The sequence below is a fragment of the Solea solea genome, chromosome 16, assembly GCF_958295425.1.
Source record: "Solea solea chromosome 16, fSolSol10.1, whole genome shotgun sequence".
Lineage (NCBI taxonomy): Eukaryota > Metazoa > Chordata > Actinopteri > Pleuronectiformes > Soleidae > Solea > Solea solea.
Window position 1 is genome coordinate 14,568,965 of NC_081149.1, and position 27,975 is coordinate 14,596,939.

A 27,975-nucleotide genomic window follows, 5' to 3' on the forward strand; every position below is an offset into this window, starting at 1 on the left:
TTGCAATCACATGCTCCAGCAGTAGCTCTGTACGAGTTGTTTAAAGCCATTTTCAGCAAAACACACATAGCTGGCTAAATCTCTTTCTATCTCTTTTTATCAAATGAGCATATGTTAATTAATTGGCCAATTCAGTAGTTCCCACTAAAGATAAACAGAGTTGCTAAAGATATTGACATTCTAGTACTCCCTCTCCTGTGATATTCTATTTTTTTTATTTGTGCAAATTCTGGTGCAACCAAACTTTTCATGTTGACATTTTCTCAACCCCCGAGTAGCATCAAGGCTGATGAAACAAAACATTGCAACCATAAAATCCTTCTTGCAAGTTTAGACAGTGTGCAAGAGTCTCTGCTACTCAAATAAGACAGTATTAACTTCCCATTACAAAAGTATTACCATAAAACTATGTTGTCACTGTATTGCAATTTAAAGTGTTGGTAAACACAATTGAATCAAGTCAAGTTCAGAAGACAAAACAAACAAATTAAAGAAATACACACTGGATTACTCATTTCAGTTCAGCATATCTCGTCTTATATCTTATCGTTTTGTTTTGCTTTGCCAATTTTCTGACGCGTTCCGCATTTACAAGAATTTACACATCGAATCATGAGTGCGATAATCACTGGTGACCTTTTAACCCAGGTTTTTTCCTGGGAACACTATCATTCCTGTCCTCTCACTCACAGAGCAGTGTAGTCAGCTCAGGGCAAACTCACCACAAGGCTTTCTTTGACTGGGCCTAATGAGAAGACTATGGTACGGCCGACGTGGACGGGTTTGCTTCCTTCACTCTGCACGGTTATCGGTCTGTGAATCAAAAATTATCCAATTATATACATGTCCTCTTCCCGAAGATTATGTTCACTCCCGGTCGTGCACACCATTTTTCTAATGTGGTTAAATACAGTTAAATTATATAATCACTGGGGCTGCAATTAGTGCAGTAAAAAGGGGCAGTATGTGTGCTGGGAGAGTGTGCTCTCCTCCAAGATCCCAATTCTTGTAATTAAATGTGGGGGTCTGTGTTTTGGTTTATTGGATTTATTTTAACTGATTAGCACTGGGACTGACTGATGGGCAGGACAGAGATGGTGGTGTGTTGGTGGAGACAGAGAAGGGTCTGGCATAATGTGAGTGCATGCTACCCTGTCATTGCTTTTTGCTCATACGAGACCATTCCGGAAAGGGAAAGAACAGCAAACATGTAGCGGTGCATTTTAAACAAACACTATTTGGCTAAATCAAATACCTGTGGCTGCCTTCTGTATGTGCAAAGCCAGCAGTAGTCGTGCTGTGTGCATGTGTGTTTATATTGTCAGGGGTGTCAGACAGATTAGCTGCTGTGTTACAGGTGCTATAAAAGTTGTTTCTTTGGACACGGCTCATGAACAGCATAATGACTCAGGCTCATGTTAATCTCACTCCGCCTCACTCAGTCTTGGGCTGCTGGAGTGTTTAGTTGCCGGGCTGGAGTCCGAGAGGGAGTAGGATATTCCAGCATTACGCCAGCTTGCAGAAAAGGAATGAGAAAAAGATACGAACAAGGGAGGTTGGCTTTGTTATCAAAGATGAACAATTATCTATCTACAATTTATTTGCCAAATACTATTTTAACTCACTGATATGAAGTGAATGAGAAGAGTGGATTGCTGTTTGCTTTATTGGCCTATGGATGGAAAGGGGAACACAAGGAATCGTGCAGCTGTAACATACACAGACAAGCCCATGTTGTAAAAGTAATATGTGCTGACTGGTCTAAAACATTCAATTACCAATGGGAGTAATGTTAGCATCAGGCTCCCATGTTGTAGTTGCAGCAGCATTTTAGCGTTTTTCCTCTAAAACGGCTGTAGATTCGGTCAAAGCTTTTGAGAGTGTTACTTGCTTCTGTTTATTTTCACCTATGCTTACAACTGCAAATGCATCAGCGAAACCAAACATGATCAACATCCTCACCTTTTATTTGCATAAGCAAATTGCTAGAGTGCAAATTCTGTCAAAACCAGTGTGGATAAGTACCACTGTGCACTTTAACGAAAATCCTGTCCCTCTAGTGGGTATATGGTGTGACACTACTGCTTTATTTTCAGGAACAGACAATGTGTTATTAACCTTTAGCCCCCGTCTTCCAGTTCTGCTCATCTTAATAAAGGATTATATGAGGAAAAACCTGTGCTTTCTTGGCTGGAGGAGCGCCAAACTTTCAAGCATTATTCTCTGATGAGGTAGTGCGTTGGCTCAGCCAGCAGACAGACTAAAAACTCAGGTGTAGTTCAGAATTGCAGTGTTTATGAGGCACTCTGCTGGTGTAATCCAAGTTATTGTTTATTAAAGGCCTCACCCGATGTTATAAGTAATTACTTTTGGCTGCCCCGGCCTTGCAAAATCTGTTTTGTTTCCTGTCTGGGTTTATAACACCAAAACCTGAACTCCTACTTCCAAAAATGTACAAATTCAGCAACGTTTGGCGACTGATCTTTAATATAATTGTGGGTGTACTCCGAGCTGCTCAGCTGTAAAATGAATGCATATGATATTAAGGATCATTAGAGCTTTGATGGTACAGAGCTATTCCTCAGTGACACTCCATTGCCTGTGCTCATAAAACTCTCTACCAGTGGGGGAGGATCGAAGGTGTGGGATGGCATCCTAATAGCCACTTCCTTAATCAGATGGCGGGACAAATTGTAATCATTAGCGCTGTAGTGAGCAAAGTGCATGACATAGGTCTCAACTCATTAGGTGGAAAGGGGAAATGAGTGAAAGAGAAAGAGGGGGGGAAACGAGAGAGGCGGGCGCGGTCACACACTCATCTCTGTTTGCAATCAGGTCTAATTAGGGGCTAACCATGCACTGCACCAACTGGCACTAGCAAGCAAAAGAGACAGTAACACACAGAACCTGTGATTACAGTAACAACAATCACACATGCACATACATGCTCAGCGGGGCACGGGGACCGCTAACACTCTCACACGCGGTCCTTTTGTGTCAGGAAGAGCTGGTCGCATCAAAAAAGCCACCACGTCAACACAACAGTGGGCGATATGTTCAGACAAAGCAGAAGACAAATAGGCCTGATACACGTTCTAGTAGGCAAACAACAATGGCACACGGTGGGAAAAGGAGCACATTCAAACTTTGACTTAATCCTGCCATCCTCAGACTTATCCATGTTGCATTCTACAATGGCGATTGTGGCTGTTCTGTTTGTTTTGTTCGAGGAACGGGGTCTTGAGACACAAGTGTGACCAATCAGTGAAGGCGACTTCATGGCAGATAAGAACCAATCAGGAAGTAAATGTGGGAAAACTCAGCACTGTATTCAGTGGTTTCAGTTTTCAAACAAAAAGCCAAACTTAAACTTCTCCATTTTTAGGGCCCTAAAATGTAATGTCGATGACAGATATATCCAGAGCAGAATTTATATGTGTTTTTAAACATAAAAATGGAGTAGTGTGGATGTTGCATGAGACGACATCCATACTGCTTCATGTTCATTTGCACAGGATTTTCAAATTAAGATTATTATGGTTATTTAGATCTGTTTCCACATGAGTATTGTCCATATCAGAAGTTACCTACACGCGTTAAAACTTGTGTTTACGTGACTGCACTCGGCGTGTACATGCTCGAGTTAACAGGGAGCTGATTCTCATCTCTGGAGTTATCTGCTTAGTTTCAGAAACAAGAATGGTGAAAAGAGTGGGAATTTATTTCTTTTTCATTTATTTTTATTAGACCAATGACGCGGTGAAACTGAAACTGACAGTAAGTGTAAACAGAGCGTTTCAATCATAGACGATAGCCAAGTCACAGCCAATAGCAACCATTAAGGAAGCAAATATGGGTAACTGCGTCATTGTTTCCAAAGAAGCAGTATTTGCCCATCCAGACTCAAACGTATCCCCAGAGTTTTCAAACTAAAATTGAGTTAGCTCATTTTTGGGGGGGCTCTCAAATGCTTGGGTTGTGTGGACAGCAGACTTTTAAACAAAAACAGAAAAGTATGGATGTAGCCTTAGAGGTAGTATCCGACCTGTAACTAATGGCTCGTATCTCTTTTGTGTATTAAAGTATTTTAAGTATTAAATATAAATAATAATGTGTAAGAGCTTTCCTGCACACACACAAATGTACTGTACAGACAACTGAGAACACACAAGCATAGTGTACACAAAAGCACTAAGACACACACGTGTGCACGTGCGCACAGCTGCACATGCAAGAGCGAAGCGTGCATCTGTCTCAGATACATCCGTCAGTGCCTCCACATCTGTGAGCTCCAGCTCAAGCTTTTCACTCCAGCCCCCACACCCTGCACATGTTCCCCTCGCCTGGGCTTGGCCTCGTGCCACATTCCCGCAGTCTTCCAGCTGAGTGATACATGCTCTAACCTCAGACAGCTATACAGTCCTGTAGCCTATTTAAAGTTTTCCTACAGGGAACGTGATACGGTGGATTTTATTTGAAACGTGTTTTTTGATGGAGCGGGAGATGTGGCAACTGGCTAACTGCACTTCTAATGGCCCTAATGTGGAATGTCTTTTCACGGTGACACATGTTCAAAGCCTTTCTGGCGTGCTCACTGAAACAGCAAATGTGGCCCGGCGAACGATCCCTCATCTGTCAAAAACGTGACTTTCTCTGTAAGTTCATCACGGACGGGCATCAGTCGAGGGACGTCACTGATGCAGGGCTGATGAAAGCACTGCGGGGCTGTCAATGACATTGATACAATTACTGTAGTGCACTTCGGGTTAATGCAAATATTTTGGGTTTGACGGAGTCGGAGTTTGAATCATGTGATGGTGTCATCGGTGGCTGCATCATTCCCGTCACCCCTAACTTACCCCTGCCCCGAGGTCATTAGTCATAAGCATGTGGGGACGGGAGGGAGGATGTGAGCTGCGCAGAGGGGACAGTGCAGAATGGATCCCATTGTTTGCCTCCCAGGCCCGAGGGTGCTGTCTCACCCAAGAAAGTGTCACCATTTGGCCTATACTTGCAGCAATGCATGTTTTCCAATACGGTCTTTTCTGAACGTATGCAGCAAATGTTGTTTTTGGTTGTGCGTAGCATGCGACTTGACTCATGCGGACACCACGACGAGCATGTGAAGTCATTTGTGAACATATTGTCTTCTATTACATGTCATCGCTGTTGCCTCTAAAGGCATTTCCATATGTACGTGTTTCTGTGCAGCCCACAGAGCTCGTACACACAGCATACATGTGTGGGCTGATGGGTGTGTGCGTTCACCAGAGATGTCTTGTCATAATCTGTATTTATGTATTTGAGTCAAATTAATGCAGATTACCATACATTATTATTATTATTATATCTGGCTATGGTATAACATTGATTTCCAATCAGCTCTTCTCTGACTAACCTTATAAATTAGAGCACATTCACCATTTCAGGAGACCTGCACCAAGGGGTAAATTCATTTCTAATAAATTTGTAAGGCAAAACATTCACCCTGGCAAAATGGCAGCCTCAATAGACAGTGTTCAGCTGCCAGTGAAGAAGGATGACTCAAGTCCAAGCAAATGTAAGAATGATAGTTCTCCCAGACCTCCAGTTGCAGAGCAACAGCATGTAATAAAAAGAGGAGTGGAGTGTGAAGCAGTTATCTGCATCTTTCTGCATTTACATGTGAACATAACCACCTGTACAGTTTAAATTCTCTATCCTGTATAACAGTTTAGAAAGAAATTCTGATATCAACAGCCGACTGATATTTGACCTCTGCCTGTAACACTGTGAACCAAACCCATCTCCCCTTTGCTTTCTTTCCCTTTGCTGTGCTTTGCAGGGTGTTAGTAGTTGTGTGTTTTGTTGTAAATTGAGTCTTGAGCCTGAGCAGAGCGAGGCTTGGTAGGGAGGAGGCTCCCGGCATGCTGGAAACCACAGCACCACCGGCGCCAACTCCAATGAGACATGAGTTACAGCTTCAGCTTCCCCGAAATCAAATAAATAAATCTCTCTTTTATTTATTTACTAAAGCTCCCATTATGATTTGCAGGCTATCAATTATTCTACTGGACCGCTGTTGTCACACTGTGCTTTCCCTAGATGCTAGCACACTGGTGGTTTTCAGACTCGCGTCTGTCACCTGTTTTTCCATTTATATCGCGGTCTGGATATTTTATCATTAAATAAGTGAAGCCGGGCTATAATGTAAAACCATTGACAGAACATTTGTGCAGCAGCAGGATTCCCCATTCGCCAACACCAGCACTAACAGGAGCTAAAACACTCAGTCTTTAAAACACACAAACTCCAACTGGGTCCTTGGTAGCAACAGTGTTACAGCTATCATAGCCTCTTGGCCATGTGTTGAGTGCAATAATGGTAAAGGCTCAGCTTATACTCTCAATAGGGCTCCCCAAGTGCTAGGTGTGGAAAGGTGTCTGGCATCGTGCCCGACCGCAGCACTCAATGAGCACTTTGTCTGCACACCTCACACCCACTGTACCTGCTCATGTTGTGGAAACAGCCTGACGTTGTCGCACAGTTGATTTAATAAAAATTGGATCCCCAAAATGAGACTTCTAGTGTTTCAGAGGTGCAATAGCCGTAATGGAAACACATATACTACACTCCCCATCCATCCATCCACCCATTGGCTTTACAGGCATCTTTCCAGACCAGAACGAGTGGGGGAGACCCAGGGTAAACGGATACTTCCCTGCTGTGAGCCCAGTAGTCTGGGTATGGAAAGGCAACCCCAATGTCCATCACAAGCCCATATCTAGCCACAGGCCTGGCTGTTGCAGCTTCTTACACACTTGTTAAACGATGATTGCGAAAACAGAAAACGTCAAAACGGAAAATAAAGCTAGTGCCAGTAGGGGTTGAGGTGCTGGTGTGGTTTTGTAAGTTGGTTTTCAGGTCTGTGGGGAGTCTGTTAAATCTCCTGTAGCTGAGGCTAAAGAATGATGTGACATTTTATAACCATCCCAAAAAACTTACTGGACTTCCATGGATGTGAGAAAATATAATGAGAAAACTCAAAAAGCTGTGAAAGCAAGAGAATAATCAGATTGCCAAATAGGGTTGGCAATGCTGAAGGGCTGAGCTTGGAAACCACGGAGGTGGTAGCAGAGCCTGTAAATGACTAACTGGTGGAGAAAAAAAAATGGACATTGATGACATTTTCCTAAAAGGGCTAAAGGCAGAGATTTGTCAATCCCATTATGTGGTGAGAGTGATATTATTGCAGGTGTCTGAAGCTGAATTCATGCCTCTGACTCACAAATGGGAGGAATGGTAACATGAATCAGTTCTGGACATGTGACAGATTTGTGCGATCTGGTACTATAGTGATACTGTGAAAAGATGATAATCCATATGTGTTTTCCACACTGCCATTTTTCTGTAGATGCCGTGAACCACTGTCTGCCTTGGTAAGATTTCCTCCATATTGGAGCAATATTGATGACACTTCTCAGCTTTATAAAGTATATGACTATTTGCAGACTTGTATTTAATGCACATCGTTGCTGTGCATCAACATGTTCCATAGACAGTGCTACATATACATTCAGACTTACAGTATTCTTTGTATTATTTCTTTTTTTACATGAGGATTGCGAGGCTGCTGGTGCCAATCCCGGCAAAAGGACAGGTCAGCAGTCCATCACGGGCAGGGTATAATGAGCAGTGGGTAAACAGGTAAACACCTTGGTGGCACTGTGTTTTTGTTTACCCATCAGTGTGTGTTGACACATGCCGATATCGTTAAGAGACTCTCAGGACAGGGTGGGGAGTCGGAGGTGTGTGTATGTGTCAGTGTGTGTGGTGGCGTGGATTTCCAGAGTCCTTAAGGAGAACACATTGTGCTTAAAAAAAAAAAGTGGGTGTAACAGAAATATCCTATAAATATAAGGGAAATGAGCCTTCCCTAATAGCCACAGGTGATTTAAGAGAGATTACATAACTTTCTCTTTTGCTTGCTCAAAACAACATGAGGGACACCGACATCTTGGACAACATTATGGTCATTTACTCAAACGTGAACACGGTGGGACTGCAATTTTCTGGCTGCTCGTTCAGTAAATGTTTTTTTTCTGCTCCAAGGACAATGTGCTATCTTTAAAATGTGAATTTCAGTGTTCAGGGTGAAACTGCAGCATTATTCTTGTACTTTATGGGTCTGAACTTGTGACCTTGGATGCATGACCTCTTTTATTCCATCTGTAAACTTCCCCCAGAGCCGACTACGGATGATGACTTACAGCAACAGAGCTTTTCAGAAAACACCAAAAAATCTCCTCGTTACCTCCCTCTCCCCATCCTTGTCCTCTTATTCCTCGCCTTTTTCACGCCCATGTGTTTCTCCAGTCTTTGGAGGGGGGCGGGGGACAGTCCCTCCTGCACATCTGAGGTTTATTTGGCCTCCCCCTGGGGAGTGCGGTGAAGCTTTGCATCTCAAGGAAATTGCCAGTGCTTTCTGGTCGTCTTGGCATTCTCTCAAACACATTCTCACACAAACACTAACGTGTACACACACACACACACACACACACACTGCTCTGCTGGCTGAGGTCCCTGTTTCTCACTGTGACAGTGGCAAAGCCTGTCCACTTTTCTTGCCCTTAGGGCCGCCATTCTAAGGTGGCTATTCCCAAACCGGTGCACGATACATGACTTTAATGTAAATTCCCTTTGTCTCACCATCAATGTAGTCTCAGATTGGAAACCCCCTGTATGCTTCCCAAGGCATTATTCAATTTTGACATTAAACAGGCCTTGACTCGCTGCAAACGATGCCTTCTACAAGGTGACTTGTGAATTTTAAAAAGGTACAGCTATCAAGCATGTGCCTATTTGTATAAAATGTCTAAAATTTGCATTAAATTATCAAAATGTCATTACAAAGAGAGGATGGGTGGATGAACTGTGCAGGTACGCGGACACATATTTCCACATACTCACATTCAACGGCCTGCTGTTTTTGCTGCTCACACATTTTCTTCAGGCAGAACTGTATTTTCTTTGTGTGGTCGTCAGGCAGGAGGACAAAGTAGGAGGTTGCGTGCGCTCCCTTTTGTCAGACGGACGTTTTGGATTCCTCTCGATTAATGCCACCTCACCCCCACGGACGCCATCCTTCTCCTGCGTCCAGCCCCCTCTCGCAGCATTCATTTCCCACCTGGCTGCCATTGAGGTTAACATCATAGGGAGACAATCAGAGACAGGTGGCTTCTTCTGCAACCCGGATGTACTTAGACCCTGATCTCTGGCGACCTTGACAGGAAGTGAGTTCTCAGCCAAGTGACCTCCCTGGTGGCCCTTCCTGTCCCCATGTTGCCTCGCAGGAAGGAAGGATGCGGTCTGTTGTCCTCAGGCGCCGCTCGCGCTCTCTCTCTCCCCTCCTCAGCCTAACTAGAAAAAACAGATTATTGATTCCAGGCCCATCTCTCCTCATGCTCCCTTTTTATCCTTCTTTATTGTCTCTTCCAGTTCTCATCATCCGCTCTCTCGTCTCTGCACCCCCTTTATACTACTTTGACATCCTTTCTTTTTTCTATCTTCACTTTGCCCCCGTATGATGTGAGCAAAACAATGTGGACACTGGCGAATCGCAACGTCTCCAATTCCAGTCGATTACTCTCGCGGGACAAAAAAAAAAAAAAGAGCCCTTGATTCATGGCAAAATTGTATTTATTTGTGACACTGGTTTGTATTTGTTATTGTTGTTTTATTGTCCATTCGTTTACATTAAATGTGGCAGTTATTTCATGTGGTAAAGAAATCCCAAGGTCAGGCTTCTGGGTTTAGTCTGCTCTCAAATGATGTACATGCACACTGTGAATTATAGGACACCATTTGGTGGTAGTTAGGAAGAGAAGGGGACTTCCAGGCAGACAGAGAAAGAGACCTCGCTAACATCAAACACTGTTTTTGTTGTTCCTCTGGCTGTAGCTTCAGAAAAGGAACTCAGGGTCATGAAAAACCTTTTCTATCCGCTATTTCGGTGAAGAGGGCTAACAGCAATGGGCAGGAGTGGGAAAAATGTGTTTCTCGCGAGGGTTTTGGTGTTTATCCATGTTTCTTTTCATACTAATGTGAAGTTACAACCAATCAGGTTACAATCAGGAACATGGTCACACTCCACTGGGTGAAAAGATGCAGACAGTCGGTTTTTAAATCGGTCTTGGTCAATGTTTCTGCCATCATATTATGATGACATTAGCTGGTACTGTCTTCAATTTCTACATTTATTCATTTATTATGTGTTTTTGTAAACATGCAAATATGTTGGGAAATATATATTGTATATATTGTGTGAAATTAATGTGAAAACTATATCTTTTTATATTTCTGATAGAATTAAGATTAATTTCATCACATTTTTCACTACGTCTTTAACCACTCAGGGTCTGCAACTTAATCTTATACAATATGCTCCATTAGAATGCATTTAAATGATGATTCACAATCCATTACTGTCTCTGTTGAATTCAAATAATAAAAAAAAAAACACTGTCTTTTATTGTTTTAAAGAGAGCGGTTGCAGATTAAAATTAAATCAAAAATCTATGATCTGTGATCTATAAACCAGAGGAACACAGAAAAACATGTTGTGTTTCTTCTGTTTGATTTTGCAAATGAACTTAAAAATTAGCCAAAATTCAATTTACCGCTTTCTTCTCATGTCCCATTTGTGGAGACATCAAATGGCCCCTGTCGTTAAAAGTGGAACAAATCCTTTATATTCTAAATGCCAAATTAGCACATTCCTAAAGTCTTGGGACACACGACAGGCACCGCAGTGAGAGAGTGTGAGGTGAGGTGCTGCGATGCCACAGGTGTTTGTGTAACGTGAGTTTGCAACAGTATTGCCACCTAGTGGGAAATGATGTTTACTGTCCTCAAACTGGGCTTAAATTAAAGTATAATCAGTCAACAAAGGCTGCAGGCTGTGATGTGGCTGCTGCCTTCACAGGTTAATAAGTATTGGAGAGACGCGTCATAACCATCGTCTTTCATGTCAACAGACCGTCGGTCTGTGACTGTGAGATTTTCCGGCTGAGTAACTCCATCCAGTCCTCCAGTGAGCATCCGCGCCAAACATCAAGCCACAAGTTCACATCTGGAGCTTGTGTAGGAGATAGTCATCAATATGTAAGGCCCTCAGGTCTGAAGCTGGGACTGAGTGGAGCATCACTTACTATTGCAAAGCATCAAAATGACTCATGAATAGATCATTTATATAAAGGCCAAATACACACTTAAAACTTTCTTGTATGGGGAGGGAGAGAAATTAAGAGCTGGATGGATACGAGGATAAGAGAGAGCATGTTGTTAAACTAAGGGAGAGTTTGTTTGGCCACATTTTGCACATGGTCTCAGTGGTCCAGCTAATGGTTTAAAATTTAAGTTCGGGCTTCACTGACAAAAAAATGGGAATGGATGAAGGACTAAAGCTGATGTTTAAAAACATTTAAAAGGGGAATTTAACTGACAGAAATTTGGAAAAGTAGGCTGAGATGTGTTTAGCAGTTAGAATGACAGTAATTCTGTAAACTGTTGGGTCAATTGCAAGTTATTTTATTCATTTTTTTTATTTTTATGACAGGGTCATATCTAAAGATCAGTGAAAAGCTTTCTTCCACTTTGATATCCTCCACGTCTGCCGCTGTCTTTCAACCCAAACAGGTTATAAGTGGTCCTTCTCCCCGACCCTCCCGAGTCCATTTTGTCCATCTTTCATCAACCATAACTGTGGCATGTGGCAACAAATCTCCGCTGTGGTCAGATGGCATCTGTCCCCTCAGTAATCCCGCCGTTATCACTACACATCAAAGTGTCATGGTCTTGCATAATTGAGTTAACGAGTGTGTTTGGTTTGGAATCTGATCCTTTATTCCCCCGTGAGGATAGAAGAAGAAAAACCAAAGATGGAAGTTAAAGGAGAGAGAGAGAGAAAGAGAGTGTTAAGGCCCTAAAGCCCTGCAACAACTGTGGGTTCACACTGTGGGCCCAGCAAGCCACAAAGCAGCCTGGGTCGGTACCAAGCTAATGAAAAAACAACAGAGAAGCAACACTGGTGTGGAGCTGTGAGCGTAACACCGTGCCCACTGCACAACTGCCCTGGTCGACACTGGCACTGGCACTGGCCACAGCACCAGTTGTCACGGCCTTAATCCTGCCTGCTGAATGACCTCATCATCGCCTGCCCGCCTGCCTCTCGACAGCAGCTGCCGTGGTTCATTATACCGCAGCAGCAACACTGGACTTCACCTACACAAGACACACAATCACATGCAAAGCAAGCAGCGGCCAGAGCGGTACAGAAAGCGCAAAACACAACAGGATCAGTTCACCTGAAATAGAAACACACTCCCACCACAATCCCAACTAAAAGTGAAGGTGAAGGGAAATGTGTTGTGCAAGCACTCCAACACAACCCATCTTAAAATCTTTGACGGTGACACGTCGTTCCAGGAAGAACGTATGTCCCAGTAACCGAGGATAAACCACAGGCCTCGTTGTGGCTAGTTTGATTGAATAAAAGTTCTGCAAACAACAATAAATAAAAGCATTACCCCACTGAAAACTGCCTGTGACATGTCCTGTGAATTGTACAGAGCAACAAAGGCATTGCTTATTGGAGTTTTTTTTATTTTATTATTGTTTTTCAAATGCTGTGAGCCACAAAAACTTCTGTTTACCTCTATTGTACTGGGCTGCCAGAAGAAGTGTCACTGGTGAACATCTTGAAACCAGCCCACTACCCCAAGGAATTATGTCCATATTAGACAGCAGTGCACATCCAGGAGGTATTCTGTGGCACTCTGTGACAATTGGCTGAGCAAGTTTGACTTTATGGAAACAACTAGAGTTCGATTTGAGCGCATTGACACTTGATCTGCACTGAAAAACAGTGTATAATGTATTATGTACACATGACACTTATTTACACACTGTACAATGTACATATATATCAATATTGTACTCATATCAAACAAGCTCAGACTGTTCTGTACATACAGACCAAATGACCATGAATATATAGATAATAGCACAAACAAACACAGATGTATGTGCACTTCAGAAACATACATCCACACACACACGCAGAGTAGAGTGTGTGTGATGAAAATAACACGTGTGTGATGAAAATAAAGAGACACTTGCTCTGTTGGCACCTCCTCCGATCACACACGCCGCCTCCACTCCTTCATCCCAGCTGTCACAACTGCAAAAACTCTACAAATACACAAGCACACTCTCGCATATTCACACTCACCCACACACACCACTTTTCCTGCTCACACCTTTTCCCGCTCACCATGGCTCTCTCCAGTTGGTGCCTGTATGCCCACTCTCTGCCACAGCTTGTATGTCGTGTGTGTGTGTGTGTGTGTGTGCGTGTGTTTACGTGTGTATTAGAGTGGCATCATCTTTCATTGCCGTGGTTCCAGCTGAGCTCAGATGTGGAATGGCCACCTCTGGTCCCCGCAAGCCTGAAAGAGAAAATTGACCATGAGTTATGATTTATTCTTGCCTCCTCTAGGCTGTGAAAAGTTACAGCCATCTAAAACTCAATCTGTTCTGCGTCTAAGAGCAGCGAGGAGATTAAAATGGCATTGGGAAATTTAGGCACGCCTTGTAGAGAATCTCTGCTTTTTCTCTGAATCACATTTACTCTTTGCTCCAAACTGTCAAGCTCTATCTGGTTTAATGTAAGGCCGCCGATTCTCATGATCGGCGTGTTTAAAAAAAAAAAAAAAGATCACCGCTGTGCTTACTCGGCATGTTTTGGTGTGTCAGCGCACGCAACACCAAGTGCTTCCTGCTTGACAGCTACACCATGTGTGAGGTCATAAATCAGATCTCCACAGCAACAAAAAGCAGTGACACTGACACTTGCAGGAAGCACCGTGGATTAGTAAGGATTTATGGTCAGGGCCTTGGATAACACACACACACACATCATTTGTGAGTGCACCCCCTTTCCTTAAGACACGAACGGCATCTTTGCAATTAGAGATTCCTTTGCACCTTAAATAAATCCATAAAAACACACCAAAGATCCAAATTAAATTTAACTTAAACGGCCTTTATCCAACTAAATAAGGGGGCTCAAATAAGGAGCAGATATTGGGGGACCTGGTAGTGATTATTGCTGTCATTGAGTTTTTCCACCCTGGTACGCTGGCTCAGACTCTTATGTCTGGATCTTTTACAGGGCCCGGGGAGGGTTGGGCATGTATTATTTTCAACACTTCAGATTAAACCCTGCTACAGCTCCCTGAGGCCTTACTAATGCAGACCCCCTGCTGGGTTACAGTAAAAAATTTAAAATTTTAGAAGAAGAAAAAAAAAAGCTGTGATTGTGAAAACAGTGTTAAAGCAGAGGTGGAAATTGCAAGTGTGACACTAAGATGCTGCGATGACGTCTTGGGAAAGGCAATAATTAATAGTGTCACCTTTTTTACACCCGGAGAAGAAAGAGAAATAAAAAATAAAATAAAATAAAATAAACATTGTATGATGAAATATTTGAAGTCAAAGTTTGGCTACACTGATTTTAGCACATTAAAATATGGCAAGAAAGACCGAGCAAAATTACAGTGCCAAGGCAGTTTCAAGCCACGAGAACACATTGTTTTTGCAAAGGCTCACTTCTCTCCTTTTGCTCTTACACTTGTGTTAAACTCTAGCATGAAGACATTTAAGTTGTATCACCTTTTTTTTTTTTTTAAAACTAGGTGAAATTTAGAGGCCAGTCTTACAACCTATTACATGTTCATTACAAATGATATGCATAATAATCATAGCATCAGCAATGACAACCACGTTCTATAATCTAATATATGCACAATTTAGTTTTGTTTAGTTTCACTGTCATATGGTTTGTGGAAAAACAAGGCATCTATCATCTCAAGTTACAGGGAACAAAGAACAGAGATTTTAAAGCGGAAGAAGAAGAAACCTCTTGCAGAGCCAGGTTGGGCGACATCTGCCTCAAACAGGTGGGCTGAAGAGAGAGCAATACAGTACATTCTCCAGTTTTAATTTATTATTTATTTATGTGCATTATATTATTTCACTCTGCAGTGCTTAATAAACACATTTTGTTTTTTTCCCCTGCAGTTCCTGTGAACAAAGACCAGTTATTAAAGTAAGTTTATAGTCCATTATGATAAGCATAATACTCTTCATTCAGTGTGAGACCAATAACGTGGTGAATGATCATGAACAAGGTTATGGATTAACTTGTATTATTTTATTTAACCTTCTTTGAACTAGTCCCTTGAGATAGAAGTTTTCTTTCTTTTTTTTTTTTTTTTTTTATGAAGACCTGACCGAAACAGCTCGTCGGTTAACACCCATACAATACAAAATATAAAACAGCAGTCAACCATGCATACATATATAAATACCAGGAGAGAAAAGAACCAATTTTCCATGGAATTGGAAAGCATTTAACAGATAAAATAAAATCAGCTTTCATTTAAGCACACAAACAAAGAAAACTAGACTGGCAGCCAATTTCATGGTAAGGGAAACCTCAAACAATATAAAAATAAGAATAATACTAATATTGTAAATATCATATGTGTAATGTAATCCATCACATATCATTATTGTGATAATTGTGTACAATTGCCATTTGATTTGCTTAGTGCACACACATTTCGAGAGGATTCTTCCTTTTTCTTCCCACACTTAACTGAGCTGAGGCTGAAAGGACAGAGGATGTTGCTCTAATGTACAGATCGTAAAGCTCACCGAGTCACAGAGTCAAATAAAATGGATTTTGATTAAAGAATCTTCCATACGTGATTAACTTTGTGTACAATTTCAATTTACATCACTTTGAACACACAAATCAAATTTTGCAGACAAATAACGAGCAGCAGCATTTTCAACCATTCTATTCACACACACACACACACACTCTCTCATTAAAGATGCTCGGAGAGCGAATAAGTGCCAGGCGGTGCCAGTCCACTGATGGCTGCTCTCGCCAAGGCCTGACAAACAGGGGTGTCGTCTGGCAAAATGCCCCCCGCCGTCACCCCCACCCCCCCACCCCTCTTCACAGCACTCAGGCCACGGGCAGCTGAGAGGGAGAGCGGCCAACAAATCAACAGTTGCTGTGACTTTGGTTGAGCGACTGGTCGGGCTGCTGCACGCCACCCCGTCGACGTTCAGGGCACCTGACCATGGGTAAACTGACAAATGCCTGGCCTTTGGGTGTGCCCGCAGAGTGATGGGACACTCAGGGTGTTATGACCTTCTGTGCTGGGGTCACACACACACACACACACACACACACGTACAACCAGCCTCTCTCTTCTCTCAGCAGTATGTTCCCAGTCAAAATGTTTTTCCAAGCACCTGACCAACTGCAGTGCTTGTACTCACACAAGAGCTGAAACAATTACTCAATTAATCGATTACTAAATGAACCGTCAACTAGTTTGATAATCAATTCATCAGTTTGAAGCTTTTGTCATGATTAAACCAGATTTTCTGATTGTTTCAGCTTCTCAAATGTGAATATACGGTTTTCTTTGTTTCTTTGCTGCACATAAAAAAGGGCTCATTAAAAGTGAATCATTTTGGTTTGTGGACAAAACACGACATTTGAGAACATCATCAATTCCAGGTTTGACAAACACTGATCAACATTCACTGACATTTTATGGCACCGAGCGATTACTCGATCAATCGTGAAAAGAATCGATGATGAAAATAAATCACACACACATCCCACAACACAAACACATGCATGTGGAACTCAAATTTATACTTAAAATATGTGCAAAACAATCTTTAATATCAATAGCAAAAAGACCACTCCAAAATAGAGGCTGAGATAAGTATGAATCGAACTTCAGGTGGAAGAGAAAAGACAGAACAGAAAGTGTGAAGAGTCCTAAATGATTACTAAATCATTAGTTTATCATTAAATAACAACACTTACATATTAGGCTTTTTGTGTACTTAATCGTAAAGTGTTACCCAAACACACATTATAGCCTCACAATCGCTGGGCAACGTTTAACTCGTCTTGACAAGGCTGTTAATTTATATGAAAACAGGGACGGATTCCAATGACCCTCTCTATCCGCGTCCCCTATTCCCTCCAAAATGTCCAGCTGTTCTCACAGTAGACAGCTGCTTTAGCGGCAGAACAAATCTCAGCTGTCGAGGGGTAGTTGTATATGGGGGTTGGTGGATTTGGAGGTTTGTATTCCCTCAAACCAATGACGCTCCACTTCCTTCCCCGCGCTGCTCTATGCGTTGGGGTGGAGTGTGGAAAAATGCTGACAGGCTGCAGATTTAAGGACAGAAACCAGAGGCTTCAGCTGTCTGTGTGTTTAGAACCAAACGGTTCAGTACCTCTGAAACAGGGTGATGTCCCCAAGAAATCTTTTGGCTGTTGGAAAATATAGGAATATGCTTGTAGTTTACTTGTACCTTAATATTAGATTATATCAAATTGAATTTTCACATCAAACATTTACCAGGATGAATATTTACCTCATAGGAATCGATTGAAAAATGATGTTGAAGCTTTTTGCCAAAGCCAGTAAGCGGTGAACATATTGTCACTGCAAAGACACTCACATATGCATGACTCACAAACAGTTTATTGCTCTGCTCCTAAAATTGTACATATTAAGCCACATTTAGCCAGGTAATGTTCATGTCACACGCTGTAAAGGTCAGAGTTAACACAAAATCATTGAAGCCTTCTGTCTTTGGGAGCAAACGAGGTCTCTGGGCTATGATCCTTGAACATGTTCTAATGAGCCTGGACAGCCTGGCACTTGAACACAGAGCAGCTGTATGATACACAAATTTCATATTGCATAACAAACTAGATTACAGCGGGGGGAAACCAACGGCATCTCATTACTGGTCACAGAAGATCAGGATCTAATCAGAATATGCTGCTGTCTTTTGTCGCAAATGGAGACAATATGTGGACCCGGCTTCATAGCGACATCCTCCGTGATATAGAGAGATGCTTGAACTGTGTTATGAATTATGGAATAGGGTGGGAAAGAGTTACAGAAAGGCCAGTAACCTTGAATGATTTGCCGTGACTAGAGGAAACTTGCTGGGTGAACATACGGGGAGCAAAACCCATAGTTTATGCACACAGCTACCATCACTTAGATTTAAATGCTTTGAGACACTCAAAAAGATTGATTTATCCATTTTAAAAAGAGAATTAATGAGAAATCCTTCACATAAATTAAAGTATTAAACATTTATAATGCCAGCCATTCATGATGTGGAAAATATTAAATGCTACAAAGTCCAACTCCAACTTCATCCTGCTGTTCAGCCCATGACTTTGTATTTTATATTCCCATGTCGCCCTCTTGTGGTGAATAACTTAAATCACATTTTAGGTGTAATCTACAGGTGGCTGAACATCACGGACACTGAAAGTATTTTTAAACATATTATACAAGTTAAGTACACGCAATTATAAGCAGGTGATGAGCCGTTTTAGTCACTTGCAAAAACATAAGTGTGCATATTTGGGAATTAAATTGCATCTCGTGTTCACACTATTGCATCTCTAAAAGATTGCGCTTTTAAGATTTTTAGAATTAATCCTGGCATCCAGCTGCACCAAATACAGACATATGCTACGATAGCCAAATGAGACAAATGAAAAAAATTCACATTTTGAATTTAAAGAATTATTATACATTACATATGGGTGCCTTTGCTATATGAAAGTCATTTTCAAGACTTAATAGAAACACTTTTCATTTCATAATCATTGCAATGATATAAACCCTCACTGGCCACTTTGATAGGACAACCAGTATAATTGCTCATTATGCAAATATCTAATCAGCCATTCGCAAACAATAACCTGTTGAAGTTCAAACCAAGCAACAGAATGGGGATGGAAAGTAAATTAAGTGGCTTTGGTTAGGATGAGTATTTCAGGAACTGCTTTTCTACAGGATTTTCACACACAACTCTCAAGGGTTTACAGAGAAAGATCCAGAGGATGAATACCAGACCGGTTTAAGAAAGAAACAATAAGTAAACCAAGTACCATATACTGTATAGACCATCTCTGAATGTGCAACACGTAAAGCAGCAGAATACCACACCAGGTCCACTTTATTAGGTGTCCTGCATACCTAATAAAAACGGCCATTGAGTGTACTGTATATGTTGAGTGAAACTTCAAAACAACCTAGGAAGAGGGGCTACATACACAACAGTATAATATAAAACTCTTACAGCCAAGAGGATTACAAAAGACTGATTATAACCCAGTTATTAGACGAGAGGGAATGATGTGATCATATAGTATTTGTACTTTTTCAGCATCATGGAGAGTGACTTTGCCTCTCATTACCAGAGATGGCTGGTCCCATTACAGTCACTTGTAAAAAGTACATTGTCAGACAGGGCTGGACAATATGGCCTGAAACATAATGATTTAAAAAAACAAAAAACTTTTAAATCAGTCAATATTCATATTTATCACAATAAAATTTAAGTTTTGCTCCTCAGTGAAAGTTTAATGATGGTTGAAGAAAATTAATTGTGGTTTTAAACTCTTAAGTTTAAAAGCCTGTTTAACACAGGAATGATTATTGCACACATCTGAGGTAATAAAAAGGTTATCAGCAATAACATTTTGAGTGCAAAGAATAAACATATTGATATATTATTACCTTGTGTTGTATAGAGGAAAATCATATCCCAACATATATTACTGAATTATTGCCCAGCCCTATATCAACAGTGCCATAGGGTGGGTGTTAATTGAATCATTTTGGACGACTACAGCTGCCGTGTCTAACTTGACACACAAAACAAACACAGCAATGACATTTGTCTGCTGACATGAGCCTGAGACACAGTTATACTAATGTGGTAAGGACTAAGGAGGAGACAAAGCCATCCCAGGAAATAACTAATAAGAGGAACTCAGGTTCGATTTTACGTATGTATTAAGAGAGACCATTCCCGTTCAAGCTAAAAAATTATTTATGCAACAGAGAAAGCAGGATTGCTTTTTTAAAAACACCATAAAATGTAATTAAAAAGGGAAAATATAACTAAGGTACCTGATCAGTGCTGGACCTCAACAGTGACAGTATGGGTTTTGGGGAAAAATTGGGAAACCACCAACCGGGGGACACCAGGACTCCCACAGCAGCTCACAGCAACTAAAAAGAAAAAAGAAAAGAAAATTAGTAGGGTTTAAACACAGAATAGACAAACCTGCTACAATATCACCAAGAAAGACTAAAATAAATAATGCAATTGGCACAAATCAAAACATGGGGCACACAAAACAAACGATATAAACAACACAATGAAACAAACAAATGAATTAACATTCGAGAACACAGCAAAATAAATCACAATCCAAACAGTTAATGACCCAGCAAAACAACAACAACAACAACAACAACAACAACAGACAACACAATGAAGCAAAGCCAGGCAAAGCAGCAGAGGGGAATCAATCTTACAACTTCACACAACTACATTAATGAAGCTCGTGGTTAAAGTGAGCGGCAAAGAGAGGAAGCAGCTAACGTACCGTCAGGTAATGTTGGTCAAACCCGGGGGGGAAGCGTGGCTATACCGGCAGACCAGTTGGAACCAGCGGCACAGTGACCGTCTATAAACACATAATGTATTTATTAACATGTTCCAATAACTTATTTCCAGTTTAAGCAAGGCGTTTAAACATGGCGTCCATACCTGCGGCAGGTGGTCGAGTAGAGAGGCAGGAAGTGGAGAGGAGCTTCAATCAAGCGCAGTAGAGAAACACAGCGACGCTGCCTCAATTTATAATGCGCCCTCTGGTGGCAATTGGTGGAATAGAGCTGGGGGGACTGGGAGAGGAGACCTCAATCCTACTGCCACACTGAGAAACTCAGAGAGTTGCGTGAAGGTGGTAGACTTAATCTGTGAACTCATCTGACAATGTCTTCGATGTAACGGACAGTTTTAAGTTTTTAAGTGGTGATTTTTTATTTTATTGTTGTTGTCCAGTGCAAAGTGCAACGAGCGTCCAGCGTCCTGACCGTGTTGCGTTCAATGTCTTATTCTTCTTCTCCGACAAATCAAATCTCTGTAGCCACAGTCCGCAGTACTGAGGCTGCTGTCCTGACTTGAGGAGAGCTGTCAAGAGAGCGAAGAGGCTCAACCACAGCGAGAGCGTTTTCTGAATTTCAGGGATTTTTTTTCATGGAGTAAAAGATCTGTTACGGAGCATGTGATGACAAATCAGCTCATTTAACTTCCACGCTGCTGCAACTTTTCACTCCTCCCTAGACGGGGTTTGGTGTTGTTTTTTTCTTTGTTTAGGTTCATCTGATAGATTCACATATATACTTTTTTTCTCAATCCCGGGGAAATGTCGCGTAAGAAGGCTACCAAAGGGAATAAAGCCTCCGCCACCAGCAGCCCGGCGTCCACAGGCAGCCCCTCCACCGCCGCTGCTGCTGCTGCTGCTACTGCTACCCCCGGGGCAACGAGAGGCACCGGGGGGAAAGGTGCGAGGAGCAGCCAGGGCATCGTTCAGATGAACGGTGTGGTTCATCCCAGCAGACCCTCCATCAGCAACAGCAGCGAGTTTTATGACATCGCCTTCAAGGTAAGGTGTTGACATGTGTGACAACAAGCTGTAAAGTAGTACTAAACCAGCTTAGTTGAGAATAAATTAAATACATAAATACATAGTTAACAGTTGGTCTTTGACAGTGTTGCTTCCCTGTCAAACTGTCTGTCCTTTGTTTTACAACCACATTTTATTCATCATTCATCAAACAGCAGCAGCAGGCTGACACCAGCTGTGTCAATAAACGATCGATAACCTGGAAAAGGTGCACACACACACACCGCCCCCTGGAACAGCCTGCAAACAAATCATGTGCTCGAGCTGAGCAACTGGTTGGACAGTTGCACAACTCGAGTCATCATCATCATCATCATCACTAACAGAAGCAGCAGCAGCAGGTTGCCAGGTCTGCATCCTGAGAGCTGTCACTTCACTTGAGCACAACCCAAGCACAGACTCACACACACCCACAGAATGTCACTCTGTTAAGTGTTTCTTTTTCCACAGCATGGCCTTGTGTTGCTCTTTTAATTGTTTTATTTGTTCATCAACTGTTGCCTCTTAACCACGTCACTCTAATTCTCTGTTAGATACAAGGAAGGATTACAGTTTGCAGCACACATCAGCCAACAAATTCTCAACTCACACAGTGTGATCTACACTTTCAATAATATTTTGTTTTTGTACAGTATCAAATACACCCGCTGTGGCTGTGCGTGTTTATCCTGCATCATATCCTCTGTCCTTTTTATAGCAGTTGTCATTTTTGTTTTTTGTACGGTATGTCATCGTATATGCAGTTCCCTCTGTAATATCATTATTCTTCACTAAAGAAACTGATTGCATTTTATTCAGGACAACCTGAGGGCAGGGAAATGCTCCTCCTGCATGGCATTAAGATAAAGCAGAGCTGCAGTGAAGGGGGAGCATGCAGAAAAAAATAGGATTTAAAGGAGACATAGGGAGCATGGAGAAACAGAGGGGTGAAATCCTCTGTCATGCTTGTACCTGTTACTGTACATCATTTAGTTCCACCTCCTCTGTTTTTCAGTTTCTCTGCTTTCTCCCTCTCTGGACACAAAAGGCTTGTTTGACTTCCATGGTCCTTCAGCTAACCCGATTACAGAGACCAGATCGGTCCTTCAAATTCAGAATAAAAATAAGGAACACATGACTGTCTGTTCAGTGGTCACACACTCCTTCAGGAAATCCCTCGTCATTGACCATTAACTGAAAAAACAGTGACTAAATTCAGTTGAATGATTCACATGTTCTGAGGACAAATAATCAGAAAAAAATGATTTACGCAACAGCTTCCTGTTTTTTATTATTTTGTTTTGTTGTATGTGTATGTTTATGAGTTTCTTTCTGACATTTTTCTCGTGAACAGCCAGACAGTACAGAATATTTATTCCCCCTAGTGCTGGTTGTAAATTTGTGTTGTTTAGCCTTCCAGACATTTCTGGCTGAGTTTCCCTCCTTGTTTTCCCTGAACAGGTGATGGTGGTTGGAGACTCTGGTGTGGGGAAAACCTGTCTGCTTGTCCGTTTTAAAGATGGAGCGTTCCTGGCTGGCAGCTTCATATCCACCGTGGGCATTGACTTCAGAGTGAGTCTGACAAAAAGGAAACTAAAGAAGAAATAGAGAAATCCGCCACACGTTGTCACACACACAAACACTCTTTCAGATGCAGTGCCTTTTTTTGAAAAAGAGTACTTTCTTAACTGTTCAGTATCTTTACATTGCCTCGAGTGGTGAGTATTTCCAGTGTTAGATAGGATATTGATTTCTTAAATTAGTTTGACATGCTTTAGTTTTTTTTGCTCCCTACGGCGTCTCTAATTTGCCTTTTTTTTTGTCCCAGATGGACAGAAAGAAAAAAACAGTGTCCATCTTTATTAATGAAAAGGGGCGTGTCTGTACAACCCACAGTGATGTCACTTATCAGTTTATGAACTGCCATGTGGAAGCCTTGTTTTTTGTTTTTTGGATATTTGAAGAGACCATATTTGAATGAGAAGGTGTGGCTGTGGACTCTGGCTGAAAACATCAAGAAGGACTTTACGGCTAAAAATAAATTACTAATTGTACTTAAGTATCAAAAGTAATTTTCTGATATAAAATGTACTTAAGTGTTAGAAGTAAAAGTACTAAAAAAAGTGAGGAGTAAGGATGGAGCCATGGTAGCTCAGTGTTAGGGCAAGTTGTCTTTTAAGTGAAAGGTTGTCGGTTCAATTCCTGGCTCTGCTAGTCTATATGTGTGCTTGAGCAACACTTAACCCCATGGTCAAAACTGGAAAAGCACTATATAAATACTGACCATTGCCAACTCTTCTTCTTCTGATTTGATTTGGTAGTAACGAGTAACAAAGACAGTTAGAGTGAAGGTAAAAGTTGCTAGAAATACGAATAAAGTAAAGTACAGCTAGGTGAATTTTGTACTTAAGTACAGTAACAAAGTATTTTTCTTCATCAGTGGAGTCAGCCTCTGATGGCCGGGGAAGAGAATGAGAACGGTTGTCCTTATTAACATTATTTTCCAGACCCTGAGATTGTGTCCATTATGTATAAACAGTCTATGATCTGTCCATGATGTGCAGTCAGGTGATCAGCAGAGACAGTCACCTCATTCCAGTTTTAACCATTACTCCTAATTCTCTTACTGCTTTTAATCAGCAGCATCAGTGAGTGCAGTTGTATAGGTGACAAGCTGACTTGTTCTTCCACCAGTCTGTCTCAGCATGATGGAAAGTCCATACATAAGTTCAGAGGTAACACCATTACATAAAGTGTATGTGCAACATTAGATCCTTTATACCCACAGGAGTCACTGCCACTGTGTGTTATCTCAAGTGTCCAGCCGTTCTATATAGCCTCATGTGTGGGTTGGAGTGGGTTGTGGGTGGATGAGCACTTGATTTAACATCTCTTAGTCCTAGACATACAGACAGAGGGGAAAACGTACAAAACTCATAAAGTTAAAAGCTTAGTTGACTTATTTCATTGCAGTTGTTACATGAATAATGTTATTACCATCGTCATGGCTCCCACTCTTTTCTGCATGGTTTGTTGTTAAGTCGTTTGGTTTTTCAGTGCAATTGAAATGGACGACTTCAAGGATCACTCTTATGTTATACTGTATAGGTCAGGACTGTGCACACAGTCACAGCATTCACTTAAATCAACTAAAACATCACCAGCACGCTTCAAAACTGACTTGACAAGAGTTTAGAAATTCAAAGTTACCCTTCATGAGAATCGTTTAAATAATGCGTTGTTAGTGAAGTTGAAAGACCAAATAAAAACTGTCTGGTCGGAAACCACGAAGGACCTTGTTGTTTGTCTTTCCATGGAGGATACACACAGAGGCAGAGAGGATTGTTATTTTTAGAAAAGACAGTTTTGATCCTCTTTATTTGGTGGGAAAGAAATGCAGTGCACGCCTGTATGGGGATTTGATCCGCTTCCCTCTTCAAAGCAGTGTCATTCTATGTTTTCTTCTTCATCTTGTTTATTGTGCTCTCATCTTGTTTAAGCCTCAGCAGGATTACAGAGCCGCACTGGTATCTTGTTAGGCTCAAAAATACAGGAAGTCACAATAGGGAAACATAACTAGCATTGGATTTAATTATAAAACTCCCTAGAAGAAAGCAGACAGATTTTAAATAGACAGACTACTCCAATCATATTAATTCAAAAATGTAAAGTAGATCTAGACGTTCTTTTATTATATTTTACATCTTACTCTGACAGGTAATAAACATGAATAGAAAACAGCAATGTCATTCTTATTTCAAGGGTTAGGGCTATAGGTTAATGTTTGGGTTAGTTAGTTATTCCTTTTCCAGAAAAGATAACACAATTATACTATTAACTGTTAATTTTTGAAGGTAAATAGACATTAAATGATATTTTTGAGGTAAATGTGGGACTCAGTTTTTGAGAGATTATTATGAGATGCCCTTTCTCTTGTCTGTGATAAAGAGAACAGTGATGAATATGAAACAGTTTTTGACATTTGTGATTAAGTGTAGTGGTTTATGACAGACAGTGTGCAAGTATTGATGGGGCAGCATGAGAATACAGAATATCTCCATAGTGAAGGGATGGACATGAAGGTTGACAGCCCACTTGTTTTACAGTTGGAACAAGACACTTTGTTTAAAACAGGTTTGAGTGACTCAGCAAGAGCTATATACGTGTCATTTAATATTTTAAAGCTAGTCTCTTATTAAGCATTTACATTACAGGGCCTGAGCTCAAGTAGAGCCTAGGGAATAAAAAATAGTATCATCAGCAAAACAAAAAAAGCAAATTGAAGTATTGATTGCGTTATGTATATGTATATGTATAATGTAAATAGCAGTGGACCCAAGATAGATCCCTGTGGTACCCAAAGGAAGTTAATTATATCTCGTTTTATCCTGAAAGCTTCCTGAATCAGCAGTATGAGTAAACTTCTGTTGTCTACCGTATAGTCTCATAATCGTAGATTAGTTCTCATTTGATGAAATATACTTGGTTGTACTGAGGTATTTCAACAGAACAAAGTAGTTTCACCATGAAGGATTTTACTCATAGATTTTCTAAAGCTGAATTTAGAAAATCAGAGAATAGAGAATGCTTTGGCCAGCTGTGATGCAGCATGTCCAGGTCATATGTTGCCATGGTAATCCAGGTCTTAACAGATGGGCAGGTGGCTGAGGCTGACCGGAGTGCAAGAGCTTGTCTCTGTGTTTGATTGTGTTGCCCATAAAGTCCCCGCAGCATGAAAGCTTGAAAAGAGTCGACGTGTTACTTCAGTCAGGAGGTCACAGGCAGAACGTAAAAGGCTTCAGCTGTGTGACAATTGCTGTGAAGGGGAAATTGTCCTGATGTGGTATTTTATCTTGTAACTTGTTTAGTGTAGATCTCAAGATGCATAGAAACAGAACGCCAGAATCACACGTCACTCGAATGGTGCTTACCTACTTTCTCTCTGTCTCTATCTCATCTGATTACCTTATTCCACTTGCACTTCTTCCGGATACAAGGAGTGCGTTGTTAGGTTTTTGTCGTATCTTTGAAAGACAGACGTTGCCTCTTTCACAGGAGGAATCAGAACCTTATCTGAGACTGAGGATTCGCATACTCGATCCTTTTCTCAAGGTCTGGTTCTACAGACAAAAACACACAGCTGCAGATAGCTATTGAATTGAATTCAGTATTTAGTCATTAAATGAATTAAAATATGAGGAGCAACACCGGGTATGAACAAAAGTACCCCACAGTGGCACAATAAAGACATATTTATATTTTATTTTGTTATGCGGCTGTAGTCCAAAAGACACATTTACAATAAATGATTTTTCTAATTGTCACAACGATGAAAGTGTAATTTAATCCTTTGATGTGTCTCAGATAATTAAGACGGGAGCTGTGGTTTTTAGCAAATGTAATTAATAATTATATGTATAATTAAACTAAGATAAGCTGAGCTTTTGTTTGTGACTGTTTCCAGCTCTGGGTAGATACACATGTGGTGCTGTAGTCAGTAGTTACAACCCAAGGACATCTGATGTGTGTGAGGGAGACCGACACAAAAGAAGCCTTTCAAAGCAGGTACAATTAACAAATATATGCCACAGTGTGATAGTGTGACTCATTGTCTGTTTTGAATAGTTTGTGGCCATCAGTAGAGTTCTGTGGCTCTAAAGAAAAATCAGGGCTGAAAAAAATCATTTGTTTTGGAGTTGGAGTTTTGATAGTGGTATTTGTTTTTGACAAAAACAAAATTTACTCCTTTGGGATTAGAATTGCTTCTGCTCTAGGCTTACAACAGACGCCTTTTCTTCTCAAGTGGGAGAAGAAAAAAAACTAAACAAATGGTATCTGCCATGACAGCTGTGTCACATCTAAATCTTTCACAGGTTGACAAAAAGCTGTGCAGTTGGAGCTGTCCTTGGTGCTGAATGCCTCGTCCAAATTGGTTCCAACAATTGCTAGTAACAATGTGGCATTTAAGGCTAGAGCAAATCTTCCAATCTGTCACTAAACTCTGATAATATTTGATGTCAGCAAGGCTGTCTAAGTCTAAACACGTATAGCCCATTGTCAATAATACGTACTTTAATTGAATGCATAGATTATCTATACATTTTCTTTGTACTTTTCCTCCACAGTGTGCTATTTGGCATATTCTTACTGAAAATAATGTGTGATTTGTTCATTTAAATGTTCTAGCCTGAAGACAAACATTTATTCTAACCTTTAAGATCCCATATATATCAGGAAGTTGGTGAAAATGAGCTTTTGCTCCATCACCGGGGTCAAAGCAAGGATGTTCAGAGGGAATCCAATTATCAATGTTACTCTAACAACCTTCCTCTTGTTTT

At 41.1% G+C, this 27,975-nt stretch overlaps 1 protein-coding gene and 1 long non-coding RNA gene across 4 annotated transcripts in view; one reads left to right on the top strand and one right to left on the bottom strand.

Annotated features, from left to right (window-relative positions):
• Positions 1 to 280: 280 nt before the first annotated feature.
• Positions 281 to 20,658, bottom strand: LOC131474932 (uncharacterized). Of its 3 annotated transcripts, XR_009242479.1 has the most exons (6): positions 20,576 to 20,658; positions 20,094 to 20,195; positions 13,403 to 13,487; positions 9,262 to 9,399; positions 8,950 to 9,166; positions 281 to 1,515 (listed from the first exon to the last, which is right to left on the bottom strand). It is a non-coding gene; the product is annotated as an uncharacterized LOC131474932 (long non-coding RNA). The 3 variants fall into 3 exon arrangements; XR_009242478.1 differs by having other exon boundaries at positions 8,950 to 9,395; XR_009242477.1 differs by having other exon boundaries at positions 8,950 to 9,399.
• A 234-nt stretch (positions 20,659 to 20,892) lies between these two features.
• The window catches only part of LOC131475147 (ras-related protein Rab-26-like), a 35,695-nt gene continuing 28,612 nt past the window's right edge, over positions 20,893 to 27,975 (top strand). Inside the window, exons 1-2 of the mRNA XM_058653029.1 lie at positions 20,893 to 21,637; positions 23,099 to 23,209. Of these exons, the coding sequence (XP_058509012.1) occupies positions 21,398 to 21,637; positions 23,099 to 23,209 (351 nt within the window). The 5' untranslated portion in view covers positions 20,893 to 21,397. The remainder of the gene's footprint in view (positions 21,638 to 23,098; positions 23,210 to 27,975) is intronic.